We start from the raw sequence: 27,536 nt of genomic DNA on the forward strand, positions 1-27,536 counted from the left end.
GCAATCAGGGTGTGCAATACTTGTCTAAGTTAAGCCAATTATAGAGGGTGTTTGTCACTAACAACCTATTGCAGAATGTAAAAGCTGAATGGACAAGATACTATATGTAATGGAACATAATGATTATGGCAATAATGAAACTAGAACAGATATCAAACTATAGTAATGCAGGTAATGAACTAATGCAAGGAAAGTAATGAACAGGAAACTAAATGAATGCAACAGAAATGCAACTAGAATGAAATAAGAAACAAGACAGGACAGACACAAATCGTAAACAAGAGTTCTGGGAATGAACTCGAGCAAGCACTCGATCGAGTGTAGATCGAGTGCAGGGTCGAGCTGGACAAAAACGTAAAACAGAGCAATGCAGACAAAACAGAGCAAGACAAAAGTAAATCAAACAACGATCAAACAACAGGATTTAGACTAAGAAATCAATAAACAAGGAAGGTCTTAGGGATGGATTCATGGGCTGAACTTAGATTGTGGTTATCTAACTTGATCAACAAACCTCAATCAACATGAGCTAATCTCTAGACAATAATCTCTAAGAACATGTTAATCCACTCTCATGGCAATAACAATCAAGCTAATATATTTCTAGACTTGTTCTCACAAAGTAAAGAATCTATACAAGCAAGCATTATGTAATATGTCAAGAATCAAACAAGACTTCTAATCTCTTAGCAAGCCTAATGATAATCTCTAGATCTAGCCTTATCTATGCACCTTAGACATTGGTGTGATGCTAAGAAGCTTGAGATCAAACCCTACCCTCTCAGTTATAGGATCAGCATTAAGAACATCTAGCCTAGAAGAGATCTACAACAATCAAGCTTGACCAAATCAAACAAACCTCAAACACAACCCAGCCTAACCCATCCCTAAGAGCTAAGGAAACTACTCACAATCACACATGATGAACAGAAAAGTCATAAACCCAGAAAACACGAAACTTGCATGATTAGAAAGATAAAACATAGATCTACAATATTGGAGAAGGAATCAAAATCGAATTCTTGATACTGTGAAAGTTATTAAACAAACAAGTATGAAGAATCTTGTGTTTTCTCCTTCAAAAGAGGTACAAGATCTAAGAAAATAAAAGTGCAAAAAGCATAAATTCCCAAAAGGGTAAAATACTAGGTTTGAGAATATCTAAAAAGCTGCCCCCTTGTGGCTGCAGGTACAAGGTCCTTAAATAGGAAAAAGGAGGGAAATCCCTAAAAATGCTAAAGGACAAAATAGCCAGGCGGCTCGGCCAACTCTACCCGGTGCTCGGTCGAGTTGGGTTTTCTTGTGCTCCTTCCACTCGGTCGAGTCACTCTCAGCACACGGTCGAGTTTTCTGGTCGAGTGGGCAGTCGAGTGGGACTCCGGACTTTGTTTCTCCAGCCTTAACTCCTTTGTTTTCTCCTCATGATTGCTTCACTTCTCCTCACCATTGCCGACTATGATGCTCCTAACCAATTTGTTCAAGACCGCGCTGCTATCCGAATCACTCATCCTCCTAGACGTGATTACGAGATTGAACCTCAAATTATTGGCTTGGTTAAACAAAATCAGTTCCATGGCCTTACTACTGAACAACCGATGTACCACATTGATCTTTTTGAAGAAATCTGCTCTACAGCAAGAACCAATGGAATTCCCGAAGATTACTTGAAGTGTAAGCTTTTTCCTTTCTCTCTAGCTGACAAGGCTCATAGATGGTTAAAGTCTCTACCTCCTGGATTGATTACTAGTTGGGAAGGATGCAAGTCAGCCTTTCTCAACCACTTCTACACAAATTCGAGATCCAACTCTCTTCGCAACAAGCTGCAAAGTTTTCAACAAGGACTGGTCAAATTTTTGTATGAAGCATGGGAACATTTCAAGGACTATGAAGATAACTGCCTCCATCATGGTTTTGCTCAAGGTAACCTCTTAAGTAGTTTCTATAGAGGAATACACCCTAAGTATCAACTTTCACTCGACACGGCCAGCAATGGATATTTTACTTCGAATACTGTTCAAGAAGGACGAGCTCTCATCGACAACCTTGCCGCAAGTAGTAGCAACACTTGTACCGATTTTGATAGAACCATCCGTACTAGCAATTCCGATGCTAAGGAGATTGCTGATCTTAAGAACATGATGAACCAACTTCTAAGGAACCAACAACGTGGAGTAAAATCTTGTGAGACTATTAACAATGGAAACATGGAGCCTTTCCAAGAAGATTCTTATGACCAAGAAGAAGAAGTCAACTATGTTGGTGCTCAAGGATACTACCAAAACCGAGGGTACAACAACAACTTCAACAACAATTTTAGAAATACTTCTAATCTTTCTTATAGGAGCCCAAATGTGGAGAATTCCCAAGATCAGAATTATCCTCAGCAAGCTAACCGCTTTCAAGGCAATAATTTCGGTGGAAACAACAACAACTTTCAGCCAGAAGCTCAATTCAACAACAACAAGCCACCTTTCCAATCCGGACCAGCCCAGGCGCCTACCTCTCAAGCTGATGCCTACGTCGATATAAAGATGCAAGAACTCCTTGTTGCTTTTCAAAAGCAATCAAGAGAGATCAACTCAAGGATGGATAACATCTATACTGAACTGAATGGGAAGTTTGAAAGCATTTCTATCCATGTCAAGAAGCTTGAAACTCAAGTTGCTCAAACCGCTAATGCCGTCCCACGCCAAGTTGGTGTACTTCTGGGAAAACCCGAAGAGAATCCTAAAGGATATTGCAATGCTATCTCAGCCGTACCAGCCTCACCTACCGTGAAGCCAAGCCTATGGTACCACTCTTTGACTCTCATGAAGATGTTATTCGCATGACATGTCCATTTTATGAAGAAACCGCAAGCCACTACCCCTTAAGGAGACTACCTAAAGATGAAGATCCAGGACGTTTTGTTTGCTCATGCTCCATAACAGGCATTGAATTCTCTAACTCTCTTTGTGATTCTGGTTATAATTTTAATGTTATGTCAAGAAGTGTACCTGATACACTAGGATTGCGAGACATATCGCCATCCAACCTCAGTTTAGTCTTTGGAGCCTCATCACAAAAGGTTCGCGACGAATTAGTTCGAGACCTACAACTTTTCTTAGGAGATTGTATAGTCCCTACCGATTTTCACATCTTAGAGATGGAAGAAAATACCAAGAGACCTTTGATTTTAGGAAGAACATTCCTAGCTACTGTTGGAAAAATCATAGACCACAAGTCAAAAGAGGACAACCTTTGCTAACATCAACAAGAAGAAGTCATATCCGACTATCTCTAAGTCGAAGCTGTGGCCATCCAACCCATTACATGAAGAGTCGATGGATCCTAACATCAACAAGCTGAAGCAATTAAACCAAGGAGCATCCACAAGTACCAACAACCTGCTACCCAAGCCGCCTAAACCGCCTAAGCCACCTCAAATATCCAAGATCAAGATCATAGTTCCTCCTGAGCTAAGTAGTGAGAGCAAGGAACAGATCCAAGAGATGATAAGGCATACTAAAGAAGTTCTTCTTCATGCAAAAGTTTTCGAAACTTCTGCAAAAGGACAACTTGTTATTGAAGCTGGAGCAGATTATCAAGATATCAAAGGAGCTGAAGGAGCATTGATTCCCAAAGCTAACTCTTCTCAAGCCTAACTTGGCCTCTAACGTCGAGCCAACGACGTTAAACAAGCACGCTTCGTGGGAGGCAACCCATGTCTAGTAAGTTTTTATTTTCTTTTACTTTTAATATTTTTGCATTTTAGTTTCAGGTTTATAGCAAAAAAAAAAACAAAACAGAAAAATAGAAAACATAAAAGCCAAAAAGAAGAAGAAGAAATACCATGGATTGGCAACACACTATGACTATTGGCAAGTACCACCTACTGACCGGCCATGTTCAACGTGACCGACTGATAACTCTCTAGTTTACATGTTTTTAGCATTCTTTTTTTGTCCATATTTTGCATTGTTCATACCCTTAACCTAGCATTTTTAGGTCATTAATTGTAGGAATTCACTTTTAGGCCATTTAGGGTGTTGCATTTTTGCATTTGCATTTTTTGGATGAAAATAGGTGCTTAAGAGCCTAGAATTAGGAAAAACAAGGACAAACCCGAGCATGTACCCGAAGGAGCCATCGAGCTGGAAGAACAAGTCCGAACCCCAACACGATCGAGGAGGATCCAGGAGCCGGAAGAACAACCCGAAGATCTATCCAAGGAGTAATCCGACTTCATCCTCGTGTACCCCATCGATTGGACCATCGGGCAGGTCTGGGAAGCTAGGTCAAAGGGGTTTCCATATATAAACCCCTCCTCTCCTTCCTCGCAAACGAGCACGCCGCAGACCCTCAAACCAGAGAGCGAGAGCTTCTGTGAGAGAACTGAGCGACTCAAACACTTTTTCCTTTTGTTTTGGATTTTATTTCACAACTTTTAATCATTTCTTTAGATTTCATTCTTGTACTCTTATCCCTCTACTTTATCGTTTAATATAATGCAATTTTCCTTCATATTTGTTGTTATGTTTCTTGCTATGATTTCCGAGTAGTGAAGTAAAGTTTCTAGGAATGGGATAGATGATTTTGTGTTCTTGATCGGTATAGGAAATATTTGCTTGAGGCATGTAAGGCATCTGTACTGGTTAGGAACACTTAGGATTCGATTACCCCATCCTTAGAAGCTTTCGTATTTTAATTGCTTGCATTTTCATTCATCACTCGATCTCTTACCCGATCAGGTACAAGATAACCTACATCGAGTAATCCCTCGAGTTGTTCATATTTTATTTGCTTACTCGATCACCCCACCCGATCTTGTACTCGAATGCTTGGATCGAGTGCTTAGGTCGTGTGGTTCTTTGTTTATATTCTTTTCTTTTATTATTTTAGGATTGTTAGATAAAACCCATATTTGCTTGGTTTGACTTGCATTGTTCTGATTGCATCCTTCCTTCTAGCATAAACAACCATTTGGATTGATAACCCTTTGTACTACAACTGCCTAGGGAATTGATACCCTGGGTGAAAAAACCTGCTATCACTGACGTACGCCGAAGGCAACGGATCATCACCGTCCTTGAGTGATCGATGCCGAGAGTCCCCACCAGCCATACCAACCGTAGCCAATGCCATGTTTTACGTACCGCGTCCGCGTACTATATATGTACCATGTACCATGTAATATGTACCATTTACCGCGCACCATGTCCGATGTACCATGTACCATGTCCTGTATACCGCGTACCATACCCACCATTTGCTGCTGTCCGCGACCGTTCATTCGTGTACCGTGAGACAACCCCGAACCACCACCATCCTACCACCAACCACCAACCATCACCATTATTTTATTTAGGTATGCTTTTCCTATTTTTATTTTATCATTATTATTGATGGTTTTAGGTTTTTGTTTCAAGGAGGATGCATTTAGACATATAACAAATAGAATCCGAATGAACTTAGCTTAGTTCATACTCGATGACAAGCAACCAAAGGAAGTACAAACGGTTAGTCACCACATTTTCATTCCACAGCCAAACTTTAGACAATTTTTGGGCAACCATTAAACGTCTAGAGTCGACACAACATCATTCCATCAAGGTGACATTGTTCTTAAACCCTACACTCTTCCTTATGATTATTCATCCTCATCTCTTTCTTTTTTTCCCACCGAGGAAGGTGTAATTTAAGTCTAGAGGGAAGGATGTTCCATCCTATACTAATGCTACTTTCTATTTTGTTGAACTCTTCAAAAATCATAGGGGGAATAGTATACACATTTAGGGGAATAGTATACACATTAAGAATGCATAAGTTCGGTTTCAAATAATCTTTATAATCAATTCTTAATTTGAAAACATCATTCCTATAAATTCATGTGCACTAATTACGGTAATGGGGAATTCGTTTGTTTAACAGATCTTTGATATGCCGTATTTGGGAGAGTAATCTAATTTAATTGTCATTCTTAATTAATTTGTAGGAATGATTAGGCTAACTTTCAGTTAATAAATACCTGTTTGGATACCTTGCGTAATCACATAATATACGTTTCCATAATTCTCGTGATTTATGATTTATGAACTGATGAATTAACTATTGATTTAAAGAATAATGAATAGTACAGAAAATAAAGGTCCAATATATTGGACACGTAATTTACTATTGGGCTGATTTGTATAAATTAGCCCAACACGTGTTTGGATCCTATGTATTAAATGCTTCTCAACCCACGAATTGTCGGATCGGGTTATATAGAGTCTGCGTCTTTTTCAATATTTTTTTAATACAAATCTAACCTTTCTTCTGTTTTTTGTTTGTTCAATTTAGTAATGGCATTTGATATAATAATCTCCAACTTTATGTCTACATAGTGAATAATGTTTCCCTTTTAATAGTATAGATTTAACTATTTGAGATTTTATATTCTATCTCATAACTAAGGATTCAATAATAATTTTAAATTTTTAATATTTGAGATCTTATATTCTAGTCCAACAAATAAGAAAATATGTAAGAGATTCGGAACTGCATATATGTACGAAGTTTTATTGGTAGATATATTTATTTGATATGACATTTAGAACATAAACTTATATTGGGTTGCTTTCATAATATTGTTATCACTATAAATTTTGGATCGACATGATAACGAACCCAGATCGATTGTGATAAAGATTAGCAATTAGCTATAAATTCATGAACCGGATGACTTTAATATAGTTTTCAAGCAGATTAACCTCGTCTGTTATGCCTGCCCTCCAATAGATTAAATTATATTAACCCCCGTCCCATGTAATCCACATAAGTAAATGTTATGTCTGAATCTATCATGCTTGAATCCGTGTTACCCAAAATTCTCATCCTCATATTTTATCCAAAATAGTTTAGATAATATATTTTCTCTGAATTACATGTTTCTTTCTATATAAATATTAAATTAGATGGTCCTTTTAGAAATATCAAATAATATACTACCAAAATTAAATAAGTTTCCATATATACATCACCAATATTAATAATCTTATTAGTTATGAACAATTTTAAAAACGACTTTCATTAATATTTTGTAATTTGTAAACAAAGATCCACAAGTTTATATGACCAGGATCCAACGGGTCAAAAAAATTAGCTGGTCTTTACGACCAACAAAACAAAATTACCTTTTTGATTTTTTCTCTTCCAATCAAAAATAATCTACCCCTAAAATGTAAAACAAAATATGTGAAGTTACAATTTATGTAATATATTAAAAAACAATTTATCTTTTATATCACGCATATATATATATATATATATATCTTTTACTATTTGTAGATAGATGCATAAATCTAGTACATAATTACATGTTGTTTTCATCTATATAACTCTAAATACAGTAAAATCAATCACAAGTAAAGTATACTACACGTCAAGAAGTGCTTTGATTTTTCTCCTCCCTGTTTTACCTTAGAAAATACAGTCATTACAATCGTAAATCATTTTTAAAAGTCTTTTAATCATGCAATTTCAAAACTTTGATTAGACTATGGGCCAGTTCGTTTAATCATTCTTAATCTGTCTCTGGTTTAGTATTAGCGACACTAATTACCGAATTCATTGCTTTTAAGTCGCTCACTTGTAATTTGAGGGTTGAAACGAACAGACCTTATAATATATTATTGAAAACTTGAGGGTTGCGACTACAGTAACGTTATATTCTATTATAACATATATAAGTTATAATAAAAAAATAAAACTTGTAGAGTTGTGCAAAAGGTACGGTGTAGCTTGTGTATTCTGAAGTTTTTTTGATTGAAAACATTGTAACAGTTTTTCCTAGGATTTTGGCTTTACATGTCACTATGTATAAACCACAAAAAAAAAATGTGGAAAAACATAGGCTTAAGAAAATAATCCAAAAGAACACCACAAAAATAAATACCAAAAAAACACTACAAAAAAAGCACCAAAAAAAATATTTTAATAGAACTACAACGATGAATCTGAGTGATCGTGTAACGTCCGCGAACCAATTTCTGGAATTTTGGTTAGGGTGTCGATCGACACCACATGTGGTGTCAGTCGACACCGTTTGCTGACGGTTCGATTGGTTCGACTTTAATCGTCCGGTTTGCGTGGTTGATTTAAGAGAAGCCCTAAACTCGAGTTTAAAAGGGGAACTCGACTTATTTCGTCCTTTTAGCCATTTTTGGACAGAGAAGCAGAGAGAAGAAGGAGAAAACGTTTTTGAGAGAGATTTGTGAGATAATTTGTTGTTCTTGAGAGACCTATTGCTGTGGAGTGAAGATCTTGTGTTAGAAACGAAGGAGAAGGCTTCTAAGTGTTGGATTCGTTGTTGTTGAGTGAGAATCTTCCTGCAAAAGAGGTGAGTGCTTGACAATAGCTGATCTAAGCCTGAGATCTCTGTTGTTTTGGCTGTTTCTTTGTGTTTTTGGTGTTTTGCTTGTGTGGGTTGGTTGTTTTCATGTTCCCATAGGTTCCTGAGAAGTTTGGAAGAGTTTGTGAGGGTTTCGAAGCGGTTTGGAACGGAGGTTCGTCGTTCAGCTTCGTGCAGATCGATTCTGCGAAGGTGGTGTCGATCGACACTAGTTGGTGTCGGTCGACACCATGTTGGTTGAGTGTTGGTCGACACCATGTTGGTTGAGTGTTGGTCGACACCGACCTAGTGTCGGTCGACACCAGTGACGCATTAGCGTCGGTCGAAACCGACTTAGTGTCGGTCGACACCAGACTTAACCGAGTCTTGTTTTCCTGGTTTGTTGTGTTGTTTGTGTTTTGGTTGTTGGCTTTAATAATAGAATCTCAATTGCTTGTGTATTTAGCCTAGTAAAATGGGAGGATGGCCTCACTGAGTGTTTATTAAATACTCATGCATCTCAATTTGTGTTTGCGGTGCAGATAAAGGCAAGTGTGAACGTGGAATCAAGGCGATGAGGACGAGGATGATCTAGGGTCTCATTTGTGTGTTGTTGGCTATTTATGGTTATGTGTTGGAACCTTGGTTAGAGTTATGATAGGTTGTTGGATAGAATGGTTAGGAATATTATTGTATTAAGGATATATTGGTTTGGTATTGTTTGTACGTTTCCGCTGTGTAAGATGGTTATGGTTGGTTTAAATGATGTTTTGTGGTTTGGGTTGATTTAATTAAGTAGTATGAGATGCTTAATTATATATATAGTATTTTTTAAAAAAAAAACGGGTCGGGTCGTTTCAGATCGGCTTGTCAATAGAAGCAATATTTATACAAAAACAAATAAGCTGTCATTTAGGGTTATAGAAAATCTTTCATAGTTAAAAATATATTTTTCTTCATAGTTATGGTTCCTAAAATTACTCAGAATGTTTAGTAGGTTAGGAAAATAAATAATTCTAAATTTTCAGAAATATATTTACAACTGTGATTGATAAAGGAAAAACATTTGTTATATTGGTAGATATTTTAAGAAACAATCAATTAGTTTGTTATTAAAATGGTATACTGTGTGACTGTTTTGATTTTTAATTGTCGATTAGTTATAAATTATTGGGATATATTTGATTCTGATTTCCTTATTATCTATGTTTAATTGATTTTTTCGAGATTTTGATATTAATTTCCGAGATTTTCCTAGATTAAGTTGCTAAGATTATATTATGAACTTCCCTTATAAATTAAGTGCTAATTAGTTTTAATTAGTTGTTTAAATTTTCTACGCTAATTTTGTGGGTTGGTTTATTTAGATTTTATAGTAGGTCTTAATTGTTTCCGATTTTATAGTAGGTCTTAATTGTTTCCGATTATTATGTGTTATTATCATTTAATATTTGTTTGGCTAGTATAATTATTATCAATCTGTTTGGCTACATGAATTCTATATATACTTATTCTGTTTTCAGTGGCATTTCATTATAATAATCTCAAATTCTATGTCTACTTATTAAAAATGCTTCCCTTTTAATAGTATAGATAACGATATTGATGCCAACTGATCTTTCCTCTGTTTTGTGAAACAGGTGACGAGGAGATTGAATCTTGTGTATGGAGGAGGAATCATTGGTCTCATGGGTTTTGTCCCACAAGTTGTTCATAAAGCTGGAGGACATGTACTAGGTAGGGTATGCCCAATTCTATGACCTCTTTAGTTTCTTGCTCTTCACTGCTTTAATAATTACATAGTTGTGTAATTTGCTTCCATTTCGCTTGCTTTCATGGGTTAGGATCTTACCAAGGAATCTTATGGACAAAGAGGTATGCATAATTTTTTACGTCCTAGCTTAAATGATTATAAACAATCCACTATAGCACATTGACTAAATTCTCTTTGAAGACTAAAATTATGGGTTTAAATCTTTAAAGTTGTTCTTTAGTTTCACAAAGGAAATTAAACTTATGTATATGTGGAATATATATTCTTTGTTTGACAAACAATCCGTTGTAGGACATTCGCTAAATTCCTCTTTGAAAACTATAAAATTATGGGTTCAAATCCCGGCAGCGGAAATATTTTGTAGTGCACTGGCCAAATTTCTCTTTGAAGACTTAAATTCTAGTTCCAGCAGCGAATTTTTGTTTTTTTTGTTTCATAAAGGAAACTTATGTATGTAGTATTATATATTTATTGTTTATAAACAATCCACTGTAGCACATTGACTTAATTCTCTTTGAAGACTATAATTTTGGGTTTAAATCCTCGAAGTCGTTCTTTAGTTTCATAAAATAAATTAAACTGATGTATATGTGTAATATATACTAGGTTCGGACCCGCACGTACGTGCGAAGTTATTTTTCATAATTTTATTAAAAACATAATTGTAAAGCTATCAGACCCGTCTAATATGTCTGATTGCAACATTTATTTTTTTTTGACCCAAAAAACCCATTCCTTGTAATTTACATGAGTAAATAGTATGTACGCATATGTTCTACTTGAAATTCTTGTTCTGAAAATTCTCGTCCCGTTTTTGTCATACATGATTCTCATAACCTGATTATTATGGAACTAATTTGAACGATTTCCTAAAATATAATAAATCTGTTGTTTAATGTTTTTTTTCTTCCTAATATGTAAATTGGGTCAGTTTGGTGACATCGATATTTGATATGATTTTTTTTAACCCTTAAGTGTATTCCCCAGTTAATAATATAGATTTCCTTCAATTATTGAATGTAATATTCCTTAGTTATATTAATGACAATTTCATGAAAATAATATAGTGTAAGAAGGGCAAATAAGAAAATGGGATATAAAGTATTTTATATAAGAGATACCAGAAGGTATTTTATTAAGGAGAATTCTATTAATTTGGATATTTTTATTTTTTTAAAGTAATATATGTGCTTGTAATTGATGGAGATATAAAATTATAAAATTGTTTCGTGAGGGGGAAGACTATAATTGGTCATTAAATCCCTTATATAATTGGTCTTAGTTACAATATTATATCACTGGATTTAATAAATTTTTATTGGTCATTAGATCCCTATATATCTCAGCTATTGGTATAATATTATTACTTGTTTTCATTTTTATTGAACTGAATTTTCTAAATTTTAAGTTTTCTATAAAAACACTATAATTACAGATTTATATATAATGTTTAACTACTTAGTTATCCAAATTAAAGTATATATTCATGTCATTTCAATTGGTGATCATATGTTCTTTTGGGCAAATACAGTTATTGTTTTTAGCAAAAGAATAAACATTGAGACAGTTTCAAATGATCTTCTATTCTTTCACTATTAGAGCTTTATAAAATTATTATAAAGGTAACATTATTTATATTTCTGAAAATATGATTTTCAATATATATATTTTTTACATCTCATAATATATTCATATTATTATATTACAATACATAGTGAACTTAATTTAATTTTGAAAATATGTAGGGTAATATTTATCAATTTTTTAATAATATTCACCAATTTTAGAATTTATAGGAGCAAAATGTTGTGTATATAAATAAATTGAAGAGCAGTGGCAATTGACAAAAAAAAATTTATATATAGTCAGTGGCAGTTTTATGTAATTTTATGGAATATTAAGGGTGAATAATAAATTGGCTATTGTGCTCTCTAGCGACGACACATCAGCTTTTTCTCCAAAATGCTTCTCTTTTAATATATAGGGGATTCTTTGTTTAACAAAAAATTCGTTGTAGCGCATTGGCTAAATTCTTCTTTGGAAACTATGAAATTCCGGGTTCAAATCTTGGCAGCAGAAATATTTTCTCCACTGTAGCACATTGACTACATTCTCTTTGAAGACTAAAATTTTGGGTTTAAATCCTCGAAGTTGTTCTTTAGTTTCATAAAGGAAATTAAACTGATGTATATGTGTAATATATATTTTTTGTTTAACAAACAATCCGTTGTAGCACATTGGCTAAATTCCTCTTTGGAAATTATGAAATTCCGGGTTCAAATCCTGGCAACGGAAATCTTTTGTAGTGCACTGGCAAAATTTCTCTTTGAAGATTTAAATTCTAGGTTTTATTTCCAGAAGCGAATTTTTGTTTTTTTGTTTAAGAAAGGAAACTTATATATGTAGTATATTTAAACAATCCCTTGTAGCACATTGACTTAATTCTCTTTGAAAACTAAAATTTTGGGTTCAAATCCTCAGAGTTGTTCTTTAGTTTCATAAAGGAAATTAAACTGATGTATATGTGTAATAAATATTCTTTGTTTAACATACAATTTGGTGTAGCACATTGGCTAAATTCTTCTTTGGACTATGAAATTTAGGGTTCAAAGCCCATCATCGGAAATCTTTTGCTTAATTTTTGTTTGTTTTTGTTTCGTAAATGAAACTTATATATGTAGTAGATAAATTTATTGTTTATAAGCAATCCACTGCAGCAAATTGACTAAATTCTCTTTGAAGACTAAAATTTTGGGTTTAAATCCTCAAAGTTGTTCTTTAGTTTCATAAAGGAAATTAAACTGATGTATATATGTAATATATATTCTTTGTTTAACAAACAATCCGTTGTAGCACATTGGCTAAATTCCTCTTGGGTAACTATGACATTCCGGGTTCAAATCCCGACAACTGAAATCTTTTGTAGTGCACTGACAAAATTTCTCTTTGAAGACTTATATTCTAGGTTCTATTTCCGGCAGCGAATTTTGGATTTTTTGTTTCATAAAGGAAACTTATGTATGTAGTATTATATATTTATTGTTTATAAACAATCTACCGTAGCATATTGATTTAATTCTCTTTGAAGACTAACATTTTGGGTTAAAATCCTCTTTGAAGTTGTTCTTTAGTTTCATAAAAGAAATAAAACTGATGTATATGTGTAATATCTATTCTTTTTTTAACAATCAATCTGTTGTAGCACATTGGCTAAATTCCTCTTTGGAAACTATGAAATTTTGGGTTTAAAGCCCGGCAGCGGAAATCTTTTTCTTAATTTTTGTTTCGTAAATGAAACTTATATATCTAGTAGATATATTTATTGTTTGTAAACAATCCACTGTAGCACATTTACTAAATTCTCTTTGACGACTAAACTTTTGGGTTTAAATCCTCGAAGTTATTCTTTAGTTTCATAAAGGAAATTAAACTGATGTATATATGTAATATATATTCTTTGTTTAACAAAATCTTATCAAAATCTTCCTAAATGCATATGAAAACTATAGCTAATATGGGTGAAATAATGATGTTATCAACTCCCCCAGACTTAGACCTTGCTTGTCCTCAAGCAAATAATCAGAATAAATCATGATCATGGAAAAAAAGTTTTGGGATATCGTCTTTGCACTCTTCTTAGCCTTGACATTAGGAACTTACATTTGTAATTGTCCATGAGAATCATCAACGCTCCTTGATCCCACAATTCTTTAGAATCTCCAGAATCTCCATTGTCATATTCTTTACATAAATTAAACAATAATAAAAAGTGAAATATTACCAAGGAAAAATCGATCAATGGCTTGTAGACTCTCTTCAAGCCAATACTTTCTTTGTATGACTCCTTTCCTCTCCCTTTTCTCACTTCCAAGAAATCTATTTCTCCTTAATTTTCTAGGGTATCATTTTTTTTATAGATCCCTTGCTCTTTTATATATATATATATATATATATATATACTGGACATGCATCCATGAAATCTAAATCCAAAGTATCCCTTGTCTCACTTCTTTGCTACCTATATCCTTATTCTCTTGTTTTCTTTTTCTTTTCTCTTTTTTTTTTCTCTTTTTTTTAGAGTATTGAAGGGAAGTGATAACTCTCTAATTTATATGCTTTTAGCATCCTTTTTTGTCCATATTTTGCATTGTTCATACTTCTAACTTAGCATTTTTAGATCATTAACTGTAGGAATTCACTTTTAGACCATTTAGGGTGTTGCATTTCTGCTTTGCATATTTTGGATGAAAACAGGTGCTAAAAAGCCAAAAATGGGGAAAAACAAGGACAATCCGAGCATGTACCCGAAGGAGCCATCGAGCTGCAAGAACAAGTCCGAACCCCAACACGATCGAGGAGAATCCATGAGCATGAGGAACAACCCGAAGATTCACCCGAGGAGTAACCCGACTTCACCCTCGTGTACCCCATCGAGTAGACCATCGGGCAGGTTTGGGAAGCTTGGTCAAAAGAGTTTCCATATATAAACCCCCTCCTCTCCTAGCTCGCAAAGGAGCACACCGCAGACCCTCAAACCAGAGAGCAAGAGCTTCTGTGAGAGAACTGAGCGACTCAAACATTTTCCTTTTCGTTTTGCATTTTTATTTCATAGTTTTTATAGTTTTCTTAGATTTCTATCTTATACTCTTTCTACTCTACTCTATCTTTTAATACAATGCAAGTTTCATTCATTTTCGTTATTTTGTTCCTTGTTATCATGTCCGAGTAGTGTAGTAAAGTTTCTAGGGATGGGATAGATGATTTTGTGTTCTTGATCGGTTAGGATGCCTTAGTTTGATTGTAAATGATTGATTGATTTCCTTCTAGGTTGGTGTTCTTAATGCTGTCAACAGACCGAGAGGTTGAGATTAGATCTAGGGTGTTTCAGTGACCAAGAGGTGTAGATGAGATGCGTGAATTAGCCAATGCTAGAGGTTTACTTGACTCTGAGTAAGGGATAAGATGAGTTTGAGTTTACTGACAATAATGAATCGTTCTTAATGTCTGCTTGTTCATATTGCTAGTGCTAGAGTGGGGTAAGTGATCAAGGTTGATTGTTACTAGTGCGGTGACAAGGTTTTAGAGATTCATTGTCTAGGAAATAATTGCTTGAGGCATGTAAGGCATCTGTGCTGGTCTAGAATACTTAGGATTCGATTACCCCATCCTTAGGAGCTTTCGTATTTTATTTGTTTACATTTTCTTTACTTAATCGACCACTTACCCGATCAGGTACACGATAACCTGCATCGAGTAATACCTCGAGCTGTTCATATCTCATTTGCTTACTCGATCACCCCACTCGATCATGTACTCGACTGCTTGCATCGAGTGCTTAGGTCGTGTGGTTTCTTTGTTTATATATTTTTTTTATTTATTTTAGGACTGTTAGAACAAAAACCCTATCTGCTTGGCTTGACTTGTATTGTTCTGATCATATCCTTCCTGCTAGCAATAGACAACCATTTGGATTGATAACCCTTTGTACTACAACTGCATAGGGAATTGATAGCCTGGGTGAAAACCCAACTATCAGGAAGACAGAGGGGAACATACTTTTGAAGAAGTGCAATGTCTTGTGTGGCTAGAATGTAGAGATCTAGTCCAATGTATACCAATTCCCAGGGCTTGATAATTAAGTCCGGTTTAGGTCCTATAAAATTTAGAGACGACATTAGATCATCTGAATATCCATCGAATAGGGACATGGGGATTGTTGAGTCGGCTCACAGTCTTTCCAAAATTCGGTTCTGTTGTCAAGCATAATCAAGAGTCATAAGAGTGTTAATCCAAATCAAATAAACCGTTAGAATAAGATCATAATCCTCTACTAGTTTTGACTCAATAAAAAAATGTGACTCGATAAAAACGTCAAAATTATTGATGTAAAAAGTGGAAAAAGGTCTCAAGCAATCTTTATAATGATGGAACATCCTTCCCCCTAGAAAGAACATACTAGTCTGAAAAAAGAACTCTAGCAATCTTTAACAATCTTTCACTTATTCACTTTAATGATTTTGTTGAACTCTTCAAAAATCTTCATAAATTGGAATCCAATACAACCCCCTAAAATCTTTTGAGAATATTTGTTGTTAGGTTGAAAATGTGAAAAGGAGTTACTTATTTTCTAAATAAGAACCGAATTGAATCTAATCGAATTGATAAAATTGGGTTCTCGGTTTTAGGAACTTTATTAACGTTAAAATAATTATGGAGATTGTAAACTTTTCTTATGGAAAATCGGTTGTATCATTTAAATTTGAGAGATTATAGCATCTCTAAAGATAGTTTTGGAGATTTTATGGGTTAAAACTTTAATGGTTAGAGTTGTTTTTGGAAAACGCAAAATATATAGATGTTGTTAAGATTTTATGGCAATAAACGTAACAAATGTTGGTCAATTTAAGAAGTTTTAGTAATTGAGTTTATGTGCAATGTTATTTTTGAAAATTTTGGAAGGGTTAATGTTGTAAATAAAAAATTAAATAAGCAAAATTAAAAGGGCATAACACAAAATGTACTTCAAAAATGTTAATATAGAAATGAATTGATTTAATAGTAAATTTGGAAAAATGCCCTGTTTTTATTTACACTTTTGAAAAATACCATTTATATGACTTACTGGGAGTGAAGTTATCTTTCGAAAGTAGCGGACGATTTCTTATTTCACATATAGAAGTTTCGTAAAACACTTAATGATGTGACCCCGGACTACGGACATGGTTCACAGGCGTACGGACGGAGGATACAGTGGAGCGGATCGGAGAAGCGGTTCGGTTAGGGACGAGAATGGACGCGAATGGACGCAGAACAGCGGACGTACGGACAGATGGTCGGACGCAGCGGACGCTGCCGATAAACGGACGTACGGACGCGACAGATGGACGAGTGAGCGGGTTGAACGCGGATGGACTAGGGAGTCACGAGGAGATACTCGACTCGTTCGGCTCTAGTTAGGAAGCGGATGGAAACGGACGCTACGTACGGACGTACAGACGCGTCGGATGGACGAGTGAGCGGATTGAACGCGGATGGACTAGGGAGTCACGAGGAGATACTCGACTCATTCGGCTCTAGTTAGGAAGCGGATGGGAACGGACGCAGCGGATGAATGGACGGTGGATTGAGTCGACGACACACGGGAGATGGCTCGGCCCGTGATACGGTCGGACTAGAAGGTCATGAACCCGGTTCTTGAACCTTCTAGGGTTTCTCTAGAGCCAAGTCCCGGACTTGAGAGGAAGAGAGGAATGGACAAAGATCCAATCTTTGGGCCAATAATTTCTATATTCCAGTCCTCTTTTTACAATGAGGGTTTAGGCCTTTATATAGGCAAGCTTACATAAGGGGGACACTAAAACCCTAGACGCGCGGCCATGATCTGAACCATACACTTGGCCATAAAGTAAAAGCAAAAGTAAATCAAAGCAAAGACCAATCCAACGGCCATAAGAGAGTTCAAAGGAAATAAAGGAAGGAAGGAAGGAGATAGGGTTACCACGTCATTGGTGGGACGTGACTGATAGGATCTTCACTTCCTTGGCCCATTATCTTGTCAATGAAAGTTTCCAAGTCATGAGCCAAGCGGGAACGAAGTGAAGATGCACTAGAGTTCGTTGCCTCGTTAAAACCCCTTCGGTAAACCCATTGGGACAAACCCGAAGTAGGAAAAAGAGTACAGCTCCTTCTAATGACTTAGGGGTGTCTTCACGCTAGCGTGATGGTGAAGACTCACAAATCAAGCTTCCCAAAGCTGGTCGCACCCAAGGATCTTCATTGGTGATGCTAGCCATGAGCCATTGGTGTAAGGTTGGAGCTTGGCTTTTCGAATGGATGTCCTTGGGACGCGTACTATATGATCTTGCCTTGCTCTCCTTGGTGGTCCTTGGGCCTCGTTGGTACCACATTGATGTTCCGGACCAAGTTTTATGCTCCTACGCGATCTGCTAGGCGATGGTACCAATGTACCGGTTCTCACCGCGGTACGGCCAGGACCCGGGTTCCATCACTTAATTTCGGAAAACAGACAAGTTCCACAACTAGCGGTATGGGTACCTTCTTAACTAACAGAAAATAAGTCTCCCAAGACATTCTTCTTAACTAGGACCACAAGCATATATGCCAGAAGATAAAAGTTCAGAATTTGATTATTCAAACCTCTTACTAAAAGCTACTGAAACTAATTTTGATTGCCTTCTTCCAATCGATTAGATGCTCCAGCACCTAACCTCGAGGCGCATGTGTCCTTGTTTCCCATCCATTGTCTTTCGTACAATGGCTCTGTAATTAGCCACATTGCCTGTGATTGGATCATTTCCACATTCAAAACTTATGTACAAGATTGCATTTGCCGCTTTGAGCTTCTCACGCGGCTCTGTTTCAGCTTCTCCTCGAGTTTTCACAACCACCTTCTGAGTCTCCAATGGCAGGCATTCCGCAATAGCGTTCAGTGCCAACAATTTAGACCATTTCGTGTAGAATGCAAACTCAGTGAAGAGATGCAGCCACCAATTTTCCCTGTCCATCAACTTTGAATCTCTCACCTGAGCCAACAGTCAATTAACAAGACATGACTTGGTCAAAAACCACATAGTCCCTATATATATATATAATAAGTTAACTAGCGCGCAGCTGCAGCAGGAGAGAGTGTTACCACATAGCAATGTTGCAGATTCTCATCAGGCAACCATTTTGGCAGTTCAACTTTGTACAAATCATCTATTGCCTCATTGTCCCACTCATGATCCGCCTCTTGCCAATCTATTTTTTTTATCAAACAAAGTCTTACGTCACAACCTAGAAAAAGGTGGTATTAACTGCAGTTTTTACCTTCCACGTCGCAAAAGAATGTCTCCCATGATAAATGCTCAGTTTTTGCATGCTCATCATGCTTAACCCACGTCTTGAGAGAGAGTGGAGAATAATTGTCGGCTGGATTCACAGCGTCCATTGTAATGAAAAACTTGGTATTGTGAGTGGTATATATATTGCTCAGAAACTCAAACTCGTAGTTTGTACCCTACAAGATCATAAGTGAGACGGGGTGATAAGACATATATAATAACTAGATAAGTGCCCGCACGATGTGTGGGTTTTAAAATTGATGAATAAAATAAATCCTAAACCTTAAACAATTTTTTAAAAATAGAAACAAAAAAATATTTCTTGAAGTAAGTATTTTAATAATTTTAGTTAGAAAAAAAAATCATATTTGTATTTACCTTCATACACTTATTTATATTTTTATATTTTAAATATATTATAACAATTATTACAATAATCTAACGCTAATTTATATCCCACCAAAACTTTTGCCAAATACTCATCACTACAAATATTATTGTTGTCAAATTTCAACAACATTTCACAACTTATTACAAAATATTTTACATGCAAATAATTCATCAAAACAACATATAATTAATAACCATGTACAATTTTACTGTATGTTTTACCATATGCTCTTACACCCAAAGTTATTTTATTATTAAAATATGCTCTTTATCACCACCTAAAATGTCTTTTAAACAAATTTTATGTTGTTTTACTTTCATTTTGGTAAAACAACATAAAATTTATGGTTAAATTTTTTTACTGCAAAAATATTTTGGATGAACAACTGGTGAAAATTATCTACTTGAGTATAATGATTTTATGACCAATCCAATAAAAGTTTTTTACTGAGAAATTGAAAGAAAGTTAATATAACTTAATAAAATTAAAAATTTGAAAATTATAAACAATTCAAAATAAAAACTTTATAAACAATCAAAAACATGATATATGTCATAATCGCGTTAAAGGATCGATGACCTGTTTACTCCTCAGAAGTATCACATTGTACCAAAATTACTTAGAACTATGACCTCGTCTCAAATATTCTCGAATCGTAAGTTCTCAACTTATTTTTACCTAGTCAAAAGTTCTCATATATTTCTCTATATACCTGGGTTTAAACGGTTTACGAACCAAATCCGATAAAAATCCCATAAATCCGGTTTGAAACAAATTTTAAAACGGTTTACGGTTCTAACTTCCCAAATTTCAAAATAGCTTCTCAATTACTCGATCAAGTAGCTTTTGTTTTAGTACTAGAATCATTGACATTATCCAGAAGAGAAAACTCTAGATTTTGACCAGAAACATCAACCATCGATTAATCTTCGAAACTTATAATGCTACTAACTGTAGAATCTTTTTTGGAACATCCATCAGTATCTCCATCCTCGATTTATTTAGCGGGCTTTATAGACTTTGATTCCATTTCATTGCATATAATAGCTTCCATTGAAGAACCTGCACGAATAAAAGACCCACAATAAATAAGCAAAATTATATCAGGAAAAAATCAAAGATCAAAGCTTTCTAAACATGTAAATTTATGTAGATATAATGTTATTTTCTTAATTAGCTGTCCCATTACATTTCAAAAGTAACAATTCTTTTGACATTTTTATGTTATTCTTTTTAGATTTGGTATTCCCTATTTATTGATTAATAATAATAATATACATGTTTAATGAATTATTTTTTTTTTGTTTATACATGTCAACATCTAATTAAAAAAACACGTATAATATAATTAGCGTACAATGAAAGATATATTAGTTTGTTAATTTTCCTTTTTGATTTAGGAAATTTCTTTTTAGATATAAACTTGTAAATTTTATGTAGATTTAATGTTATTATCTTAATTAGCTGTTTTGAAAAAATAATAATTTTTTGACACATGTCAACATCTCATCAGTATACTTGACACATGTCATGATCTTGTTAAAGACTAATTTTGAAAATCCAACTTTTTATAATAAGATTTTAAGATTAGTAATTTTTTTATTTCTTGATTTTTTTAAAATATTTTTTCTTTTAAAGTTAGAAATTTGTGTAAAATTGACACTTGTCACCATCTAGTGAGTTAGTATTTTTTGAAATTAACACATGTCACGATCTAGTGAGTTAATAAGATTTTTTTCTTTTAAAATTAAAAATTTGTGTAAAATTGACACTTGTCATGATCTGATGTGTAAGTAATTTTTTTAATTGACACATGTCACGATCTGGTGAGTTACTAACTTTGAGAACTAAGTTTTATATAATAAGATAATTAGTATAAAAATTTTATTATATTTAAAATTAATAATCATTATTTCTTAATTTGTGTGAAATCCCTCAAACATCAATATTTGAGGGAACAGAGGGAGTATAAGATTAAAGACCATAAACTAAGCAGATATGAAAATCCAAAAGTACAAATGAATTTTATGGGCCTCTAATCAAGGAAGAATGGAAAAAAGAAATGTTAAGAGTTGGTTTGTTTGTTTTATGGGCCTCTACTCAATAATCTCCCGCTAAAGAGATGACACTTTGCATGTTATCTATCTAACATCTGTCTTTTTTTATTGTTTGGACCTAATTATTTAAATTCACGAGAGAAAGTGTGGGCCGCAGAGGCCAATGTTATTGAGTAGAAGATAAAAACAAACCTTCTGAAAATTGTAACAATAAAGTCCAAGTCTGCCGCAGAGGCCACTGTCGTAATAAACACGCCACTCATAAGGCGATATGTCGTCCTCACCAGAACCCTATGCACATTAAATAAAAGCATTGAGATAGATATAGTTAAACAAAAAAAAGATAGACAAAAGATAATTACTCCCGAATCTGAAACAGGTGCAAGACGGATTATATCATCATCATCATCCCAGGCATGTGCCTTCTTAGCTAATTTCTTCTTTCGCAGCTGCATCAAAATCAACACCAAATCAGAACAAGTAACTAAACCAGGATCAATTTCAATTATAATTACAGAGAATTAAAAATTCAGACAAAACATGCACGATCGAATCATCATAAAAAAAAAAAAAAAAAACAAACTTGCCTAATGATGATTCCAACAAAATTGTATTTCACATACAAACTTGCCTAATTGAAAAACTTAATTAAAAAAAAAAAAAAAAAAAAAAAAAAAAAAAAAAAAACCAAAATTTAAAGTCAAGCACATGACATGACATATGTACCTCGTAAAACCTTTTAGGATCACTGGCAAATTCATGATCAGAAAACCATTTGGGCATGGGACGCAGGTAGAAATCATCTATTGACGATGTCTTGTCCCAATAAGCATCCGGAGGATTGTTACCTTGAAAAGAAAAAAAAGTGTTCTCCATTTATAAAACCACAAAGACTCCTAAAAGAACGATTAAGTTAAGGATGCTAAGAAGATACGGCGGCCCTGGTAGATACACACTGACTTACATTTGATTCTACAGACTAAGATCCTCCAGATGAGATAGATACCGGGTGAACATCCAACATCGCTAAAAAGCGTCTGAAAAGAGAAGACGGAGTTGGTGGCCGGATCCATAGCCTCCAAAGTAATGTAGAAGTTGGTGTATGCAGTACTCATAATATTATACTTTTCCCAGCGGACAAACTTGAAGTTGGTCCCCTGACGAAAGAAGGAGGGGAGACTAAGGTAAAATATTTTGACGAGAGAGAGAGAGAGAGAGAGAGAGAGAGAGATAGAGAAAGAGAGAGAGAGAGAGAGAGAGAGAGAGAGAGAGAGAGAGAGAGAGAGTAAACCTTGTGAAGGTTGTGGCAGAGGACTCCAAGCCTACCAAAAAGGGCGATATCATAATCTTTACCCCAACGAGACTTAACTAGTGTACAAGGATCGGAAGAGTAATCCAGATCAAAACCCTACTCAGAGAAAAACAAAAACAAAAATAATAATAATCGGTGAGAGAACAACTAACTAAACCTAAAAGAGAAGGAAATCAAAATAAAAAATGAGGAATCAGGAAAGCAATTCCGAAGAGAGAGATGATTACATAGGACAGATTTCTCCAGGATCGGGGTTCTTTATCACGTTCTTCTGGCATCTACATCAAAAAAAAAACAAAGGAAAAATTAGAACAACTAACTAAACCAGGATCAAAATAATTGCAAAAACATGCTGAGAATTAAAAATTCAGCCATCATCACGAGAAAAAAATATATATATATTTTCACCATGTAACAGCGTCGGCCAAACTCATAATCATCGGCAAGTGCTCCACCAGCCTCAGCCTGCGGCGGAGCTTCACCCACAATTTTCTTCTCTTCCACGATTCCTTCCATAACCCCCTAAATTTCGTTTTGTTCAGACAGATAGTAGAGAGAGAGAGAGAGAGAGGAGATACTTTATAAAGAAAACTCCATAGATATGACCTCCTTCTTCTCGGGTCCGACACATTTACCTTTCTTTTTTCTTTTTATTCTCCTTACATTTTGTTTTCTTTCATTTACCACCCCACCCCGATCTGACTGATGTTCGACGACTCTTTTTTCTCTCTCATTCACCGACGAGTTTGCCGATGATTCCCTTGTCCATAGGGACCTCCCTCCTCGAGTCGAAGGGCATACACACACACCGTCTTCCCTTTACTTTGTAGCACAAAAATCGGTTTGGTTCGGATCAAAATTTCGGGTACTTGGGTTTTAGTAAATATTATTTTTAAATTGAACCAATCCTAATGTACTTTAATAATCCTACTACATTAATTAATTGAGAAGAACAAATATGAAATTAACTTTAGAAAAACATAATTAAGCTTAGTTAATTAATTAAATAAAAATAATTAATTAAATAAGAAAAAAACTGACAGATCAAATATAAAAAAATCTAGAAAAATGAAAAATATATTTTATCTCTCTAATAAATTATGGACGAAAATTACTAAATATTTTAAAAAAAAAATATAAACGAATCAGAATTTCAAAAACTTAGATTTTATATCCAAGTACACAGTAAAATTATTTTTAATAACTAATTCTTGAACATTTTGTTAAGATTTCAAATTATGATTCTCCTATATATCATCTTTATTTTCTTTTATTTACAATTTTTTTTTGAATTTTCATATAATACTTATGATTAATAAAATGCAGAATTTTTTCTGCATATGTTATATGAAATTTTTTAAAACGAACATATATTATTCAATCTATAAAAAATGTGTGTTTTAATTTCCACATTGGCTGGTTGATAAAACTAAATTTATATAGATGATAAATAAATAATTTGTATTTGTTCACAATTATAATATTAAAACTATTATTTCATATTTCACAAAATAATGATGCAAATGCAACAAACAAACAATATAAAACTGTAATATACGTCAAAAATAAAATACTATAATATTCTAAAATTAGTAGAGATTAAAAAGACTAATAGATTTAAAGAACAATTAAAAATAAATATTATATCAAATAAAATAACTTTAAAAAAATATAATAATAATTTTTATTATTATATTTAAAAAAATTTATAAAATGTTGACATGTGCTTTAAGTACGGAATATCTCCTAGTTATATATATATATAAATGGTCTATGAGCTTCATAGTTATTACCGTCAGCTACTCACCTTTATGTCTAATTGTCTTGTAGTTAATATAGGTTGGGTATGTGATAAACAAAATTACAGGAGGATAAATGTACTGGTTGATTCTTTCTTGGACGAACCTAGTTTTGAGTCATTTCTTCACCCACATGAGTCGCTTTCGGTTTTCATATATATCTATCGCCGAAATAAGGATAGTTTTGATAGTTACCTTCCCTTATCGCCGAAATAAGTAAACTTGAAAAAGGAATCCTAATTACTTTAATAATTATATAAAAATGGGTTCATGAGCTTGATAAGTTACCTTTATGTCTCATCTCATTGTCTTGTAGTTAATATAGTTACTTATGTGATATCTACGTTACTATAAATTCCACCCATTAAAAAATGTTTTCCTATTATTAGGAATTATTGAACAAAGAACGAGACAAAAATTCAAAAAAAGCATAAAGGACAAGTAGCGCCAGCTCAGCTCAGCTCAGATGATATCTACGTGAAGGACAAGTAGTGCCAGCTCAGGTGATGACCCACATTCAGGACCACAAGCAGCAGCTAACCGTTTTTGCCGCCGAGCTTATAAAAATAAAAGTAAAAGGGGTATTCGACTTATTTGCTCCCTGCAAAGAGATCAGGTGATGTCACTACAATAACACCAAGGAGTGGCAATTTTGTAGAAGCGGCTAGAAGGGGAACTAGAGTTATTGAGCAAGCATCTATTTAAAGGAAGTGTATGTATGAGAGAGAGAGGTAAGGTTAAGTAGAGAGAACAAAAACAAAGAGTAAACTTTGTGTTTTGTGTTCTTGGGGCAACAGAGAGAGACAAGAGAGATTGAATCGAGTGAGCTTGTAAGGGGTTCGTGGGTGAGAGATTTCCCTGTGTTAAACTCTGTGATTAGTGGATTTCGGGAGATGGATCTCGGCTAGACGTAGCTTCCTCGTTAATGGAAGTGAACTAGGTAAACATTTGTTTGGTTTGCTCTGTTTTGTTATGTTTTCTTGGTTTTGTTGCGTTTTGAGTTCGTTGAGTGTTTTACAAACTTAGTTAAGTTCTCCAAATCCTTGGTTTAAGCTCATTCAAGCTAAAGACATCAACTTAGCATCTATTTAGCTTGTCAAATTGTGATCTGAGCTTTGGTTGCGTTGTTTGGTCGTTCTGTAAAGTCCACTCAAGCAGAGGAACCATGTCGTCAGCAAGGATCGAGGTGGAGAAGTTTGATGGACGAGGAGACTACACGATGTGGAAGGAGAAGCTGATGGCTCACTTGTAAATTTTGGGTATAACGGTGGCTCTCTCAGAAACACAGGCTTAGTCTTAGCTCCCAAAGAGACTAAGGGTGACGAAGGTGGAACCAAAGAAAAGGGGAAATAAGCAAAGGAGATAGACGAGCTTCTAGCGGAGAAGAGGAGAAAGGTAAGGATCACCATAGTGTTGAGCGTTTTAGACCAAGTGCTGAGGAAGATCAAGAAAGAGAAGATTGCAGCTTCTATGATTAAAGCTCTAGACAACTTGTACATGTCTAAAGCTCTTCCTAACCGCATCTACCTGAAGCAGAAGCTCTACGGTTGCAAAATGAATGAAAACATGTCTGTTGATGGTAATATCGAGAGTTCCTTCATTTTATAGCTGATCTAGAGAATACAGGAGTTATAGTATCAGATGAGGATCATGCTATATTGTTGCTTATGTCGCTTCCTAGGCAGTTTGATCAGTTAAGAGACACCCTGAAATATAGTACTAGAAGAACTAGGTTAACACTAGATGAGGTTTTTGCTGTTATATACTCTAAGGAGCCAGAGTTTGGGTCAAATAAGAAGAGTATCAAAGGTCAAGCTGAAGTGTTGTATGCGAAAGAAAAAACTGAGAACAGAGGAAGGCCTGAGCAAAAGGAGAAAGGAAACAAGAATAGGTCCCGATCTAAGTCTAAGAGTAGAAAAGGTTGATGGACTTGTGGAGAAGAAGGACATTTCAAAAACGCATATCCAAACAAAGGCAAGTCGCAAGGAAATAAGAAGGATCAGGGAAATGGCAGCAAAGGAGAAGTTGCGATGGTGAAAGGAAACTCAGCTGATGGTGCAGGGCTTTATGTGTCCAAAGCATTACATTCTACAAATGTAAATTTGGAGAATGAATGGATCATGGATACAGGATGCAGCTACCACATGACTCACAAGAGAGACTGGTTTGAAGAGATAAGTGAAGATGCTGGAGGATCAGTGAGGATGGGGAACAAAACTACATCAAAGGTCAGAAGCATCGGTAATGTCAGGATCATAAATGAGGATGGATCTACAGTATTTCTAACACATGTGAGATACATTCCTAATATGGACCAAAATTTGCTATCTATGGGAACAATGGAAGAGAAGGGATGCAGCTTTGAATCTAAGAATGGGATCCTAAAAATAAAAGAAGAAAACCAGACCATTTTGGTGGGAAAGAGGCATGAGAAACTTTATCTTCTTCAGGGAAGACCTGAAACTGGTCAGTGTCTCGCAGTTGAAAGATCACTTGATGATACATTCTTGTGGCACCGGAGATTGGGCCACATAAGTCAGAAAAACATAGAGATCTTAGTAAAGAAAGGCTTTCTCGACAAGAAGAAGATCTCAACCTTAACGGTTTGTGAAGACTGTATATACAGGAAAGCAAAGAGATTCAGTTTCGTTTTAGCTACCCATGGTACTAAAGACAAACATGACTATGTACATTCGGATTTATGGGGGGCTCTATCAGTTCCACTATCCTTGGGGAGGTGTCAGTACTTCATCACGTTCATTGATGATTACTCATGCAAGACGTGGGTTTACTTCTTCAAGCACAAGGATGAGGCATTTGAAAAATGTGTCGAGTGGAGAACCTTGGTGGAGAATCAAGCAGAGAGGAAGATCAAGATCTTAAAGACCGACAACGTTCTAGAATTCTGCAATCACTTGTTCAATGAGTTTAGCAAGGAGAAAGGCATAGCGAGACACAGAACCTACGCATTCACGCCCCAACAGAACGGCGATGTAGAGAGAATGAACCG

At 34.9% G+C, this 27,536-nt stretch overlaps 1 protein-coding gene and 1 non-coding gene across 4 annotated transcripts; both read right to left on the reverse strand.

Annotated features, from left to right (window-relative positions):
• Positions 1-1,803: 1,803 nt before the first annotated feature.
• Positions 1,804-1,912, reverse strand: LOC147937237 (small nucleolar RNA R71). The gene has a single exon (XR_015569799.1). It is a non-coding gene; the product is annotated as a small nucleolar RNA R71 (small nucleolar RNA).
• A 14,775-nt stretch (positions 1,913-16,687) lies between these two features.
• Positions 16,688-23,594, reverse strand: LOC104719516 (UPF0725 protein At5g63820-like). Of its 3 annotated transcripts, XM_087469294.1 has the most exons (10): positions 23,136-23,582; positions 22,955-23,005; positions 22,707-22,823; positions 22,380-22,572; positions 22,142-22,263; positions 21,778-21,864; positions 21,608-21,706; positions 18,954-19,143; positions 18,778-18,884; positions 16,688-18,667 (listed from the first exon to the last, which is right to left on the reverse strand). In XM_087469294.1, exons 1-10 carry the CDS (start codon positions 23,241-23,243, stop codon positions 18,332-18,334), a joined length of 1,410 nt encoding a protein of 469 aa, XP_087325420.1. In that variant the 5' UTR covers positions 23,244-23,582; the 3' UTR covers positions 16,688-18,331. The 3 variants fall into 3 exon arrangements, with proteins under 3 accessions (XP_087325420.1, XP_087325419.1, XP_010435753.2); XM_087469293.1 differs by lacking the exons at positions 16,688-18,667; positions 18,778-18,884; positions 18,954-19,143 and adding an exon at positions 20,167-20,420 and having other exon boundaries at positions 23,136-23,249; positions 23,363-23,582; XM_010437451.3 differs by lacking the exons at positions 16,688-18,667; positions 18,778-18,884; positions 18,954-19,143 and adding an exon at positions 20,167-20,420 and having other exon boundaries at positions 23,136-23,594.
• Between the last annotated feature and the right edge of the window lie 3,942 nt (positions 23,595-27,536).

Source organism: Camelina sativa, chromosome 10 (genome assembly GCF_030686135.1).
Source record: "Camelina sativa cultivar CO46 ecotype springtype chromosome 10, ASM3068613v1".
Classification (NCBI taxonomy): domain Eukaryota; kingdom Viridiplantae; phylum Streptophyta; class Magnoliopsida; order Brassicales; family Brassicaceae; genus Camelina; species Camelina sativa.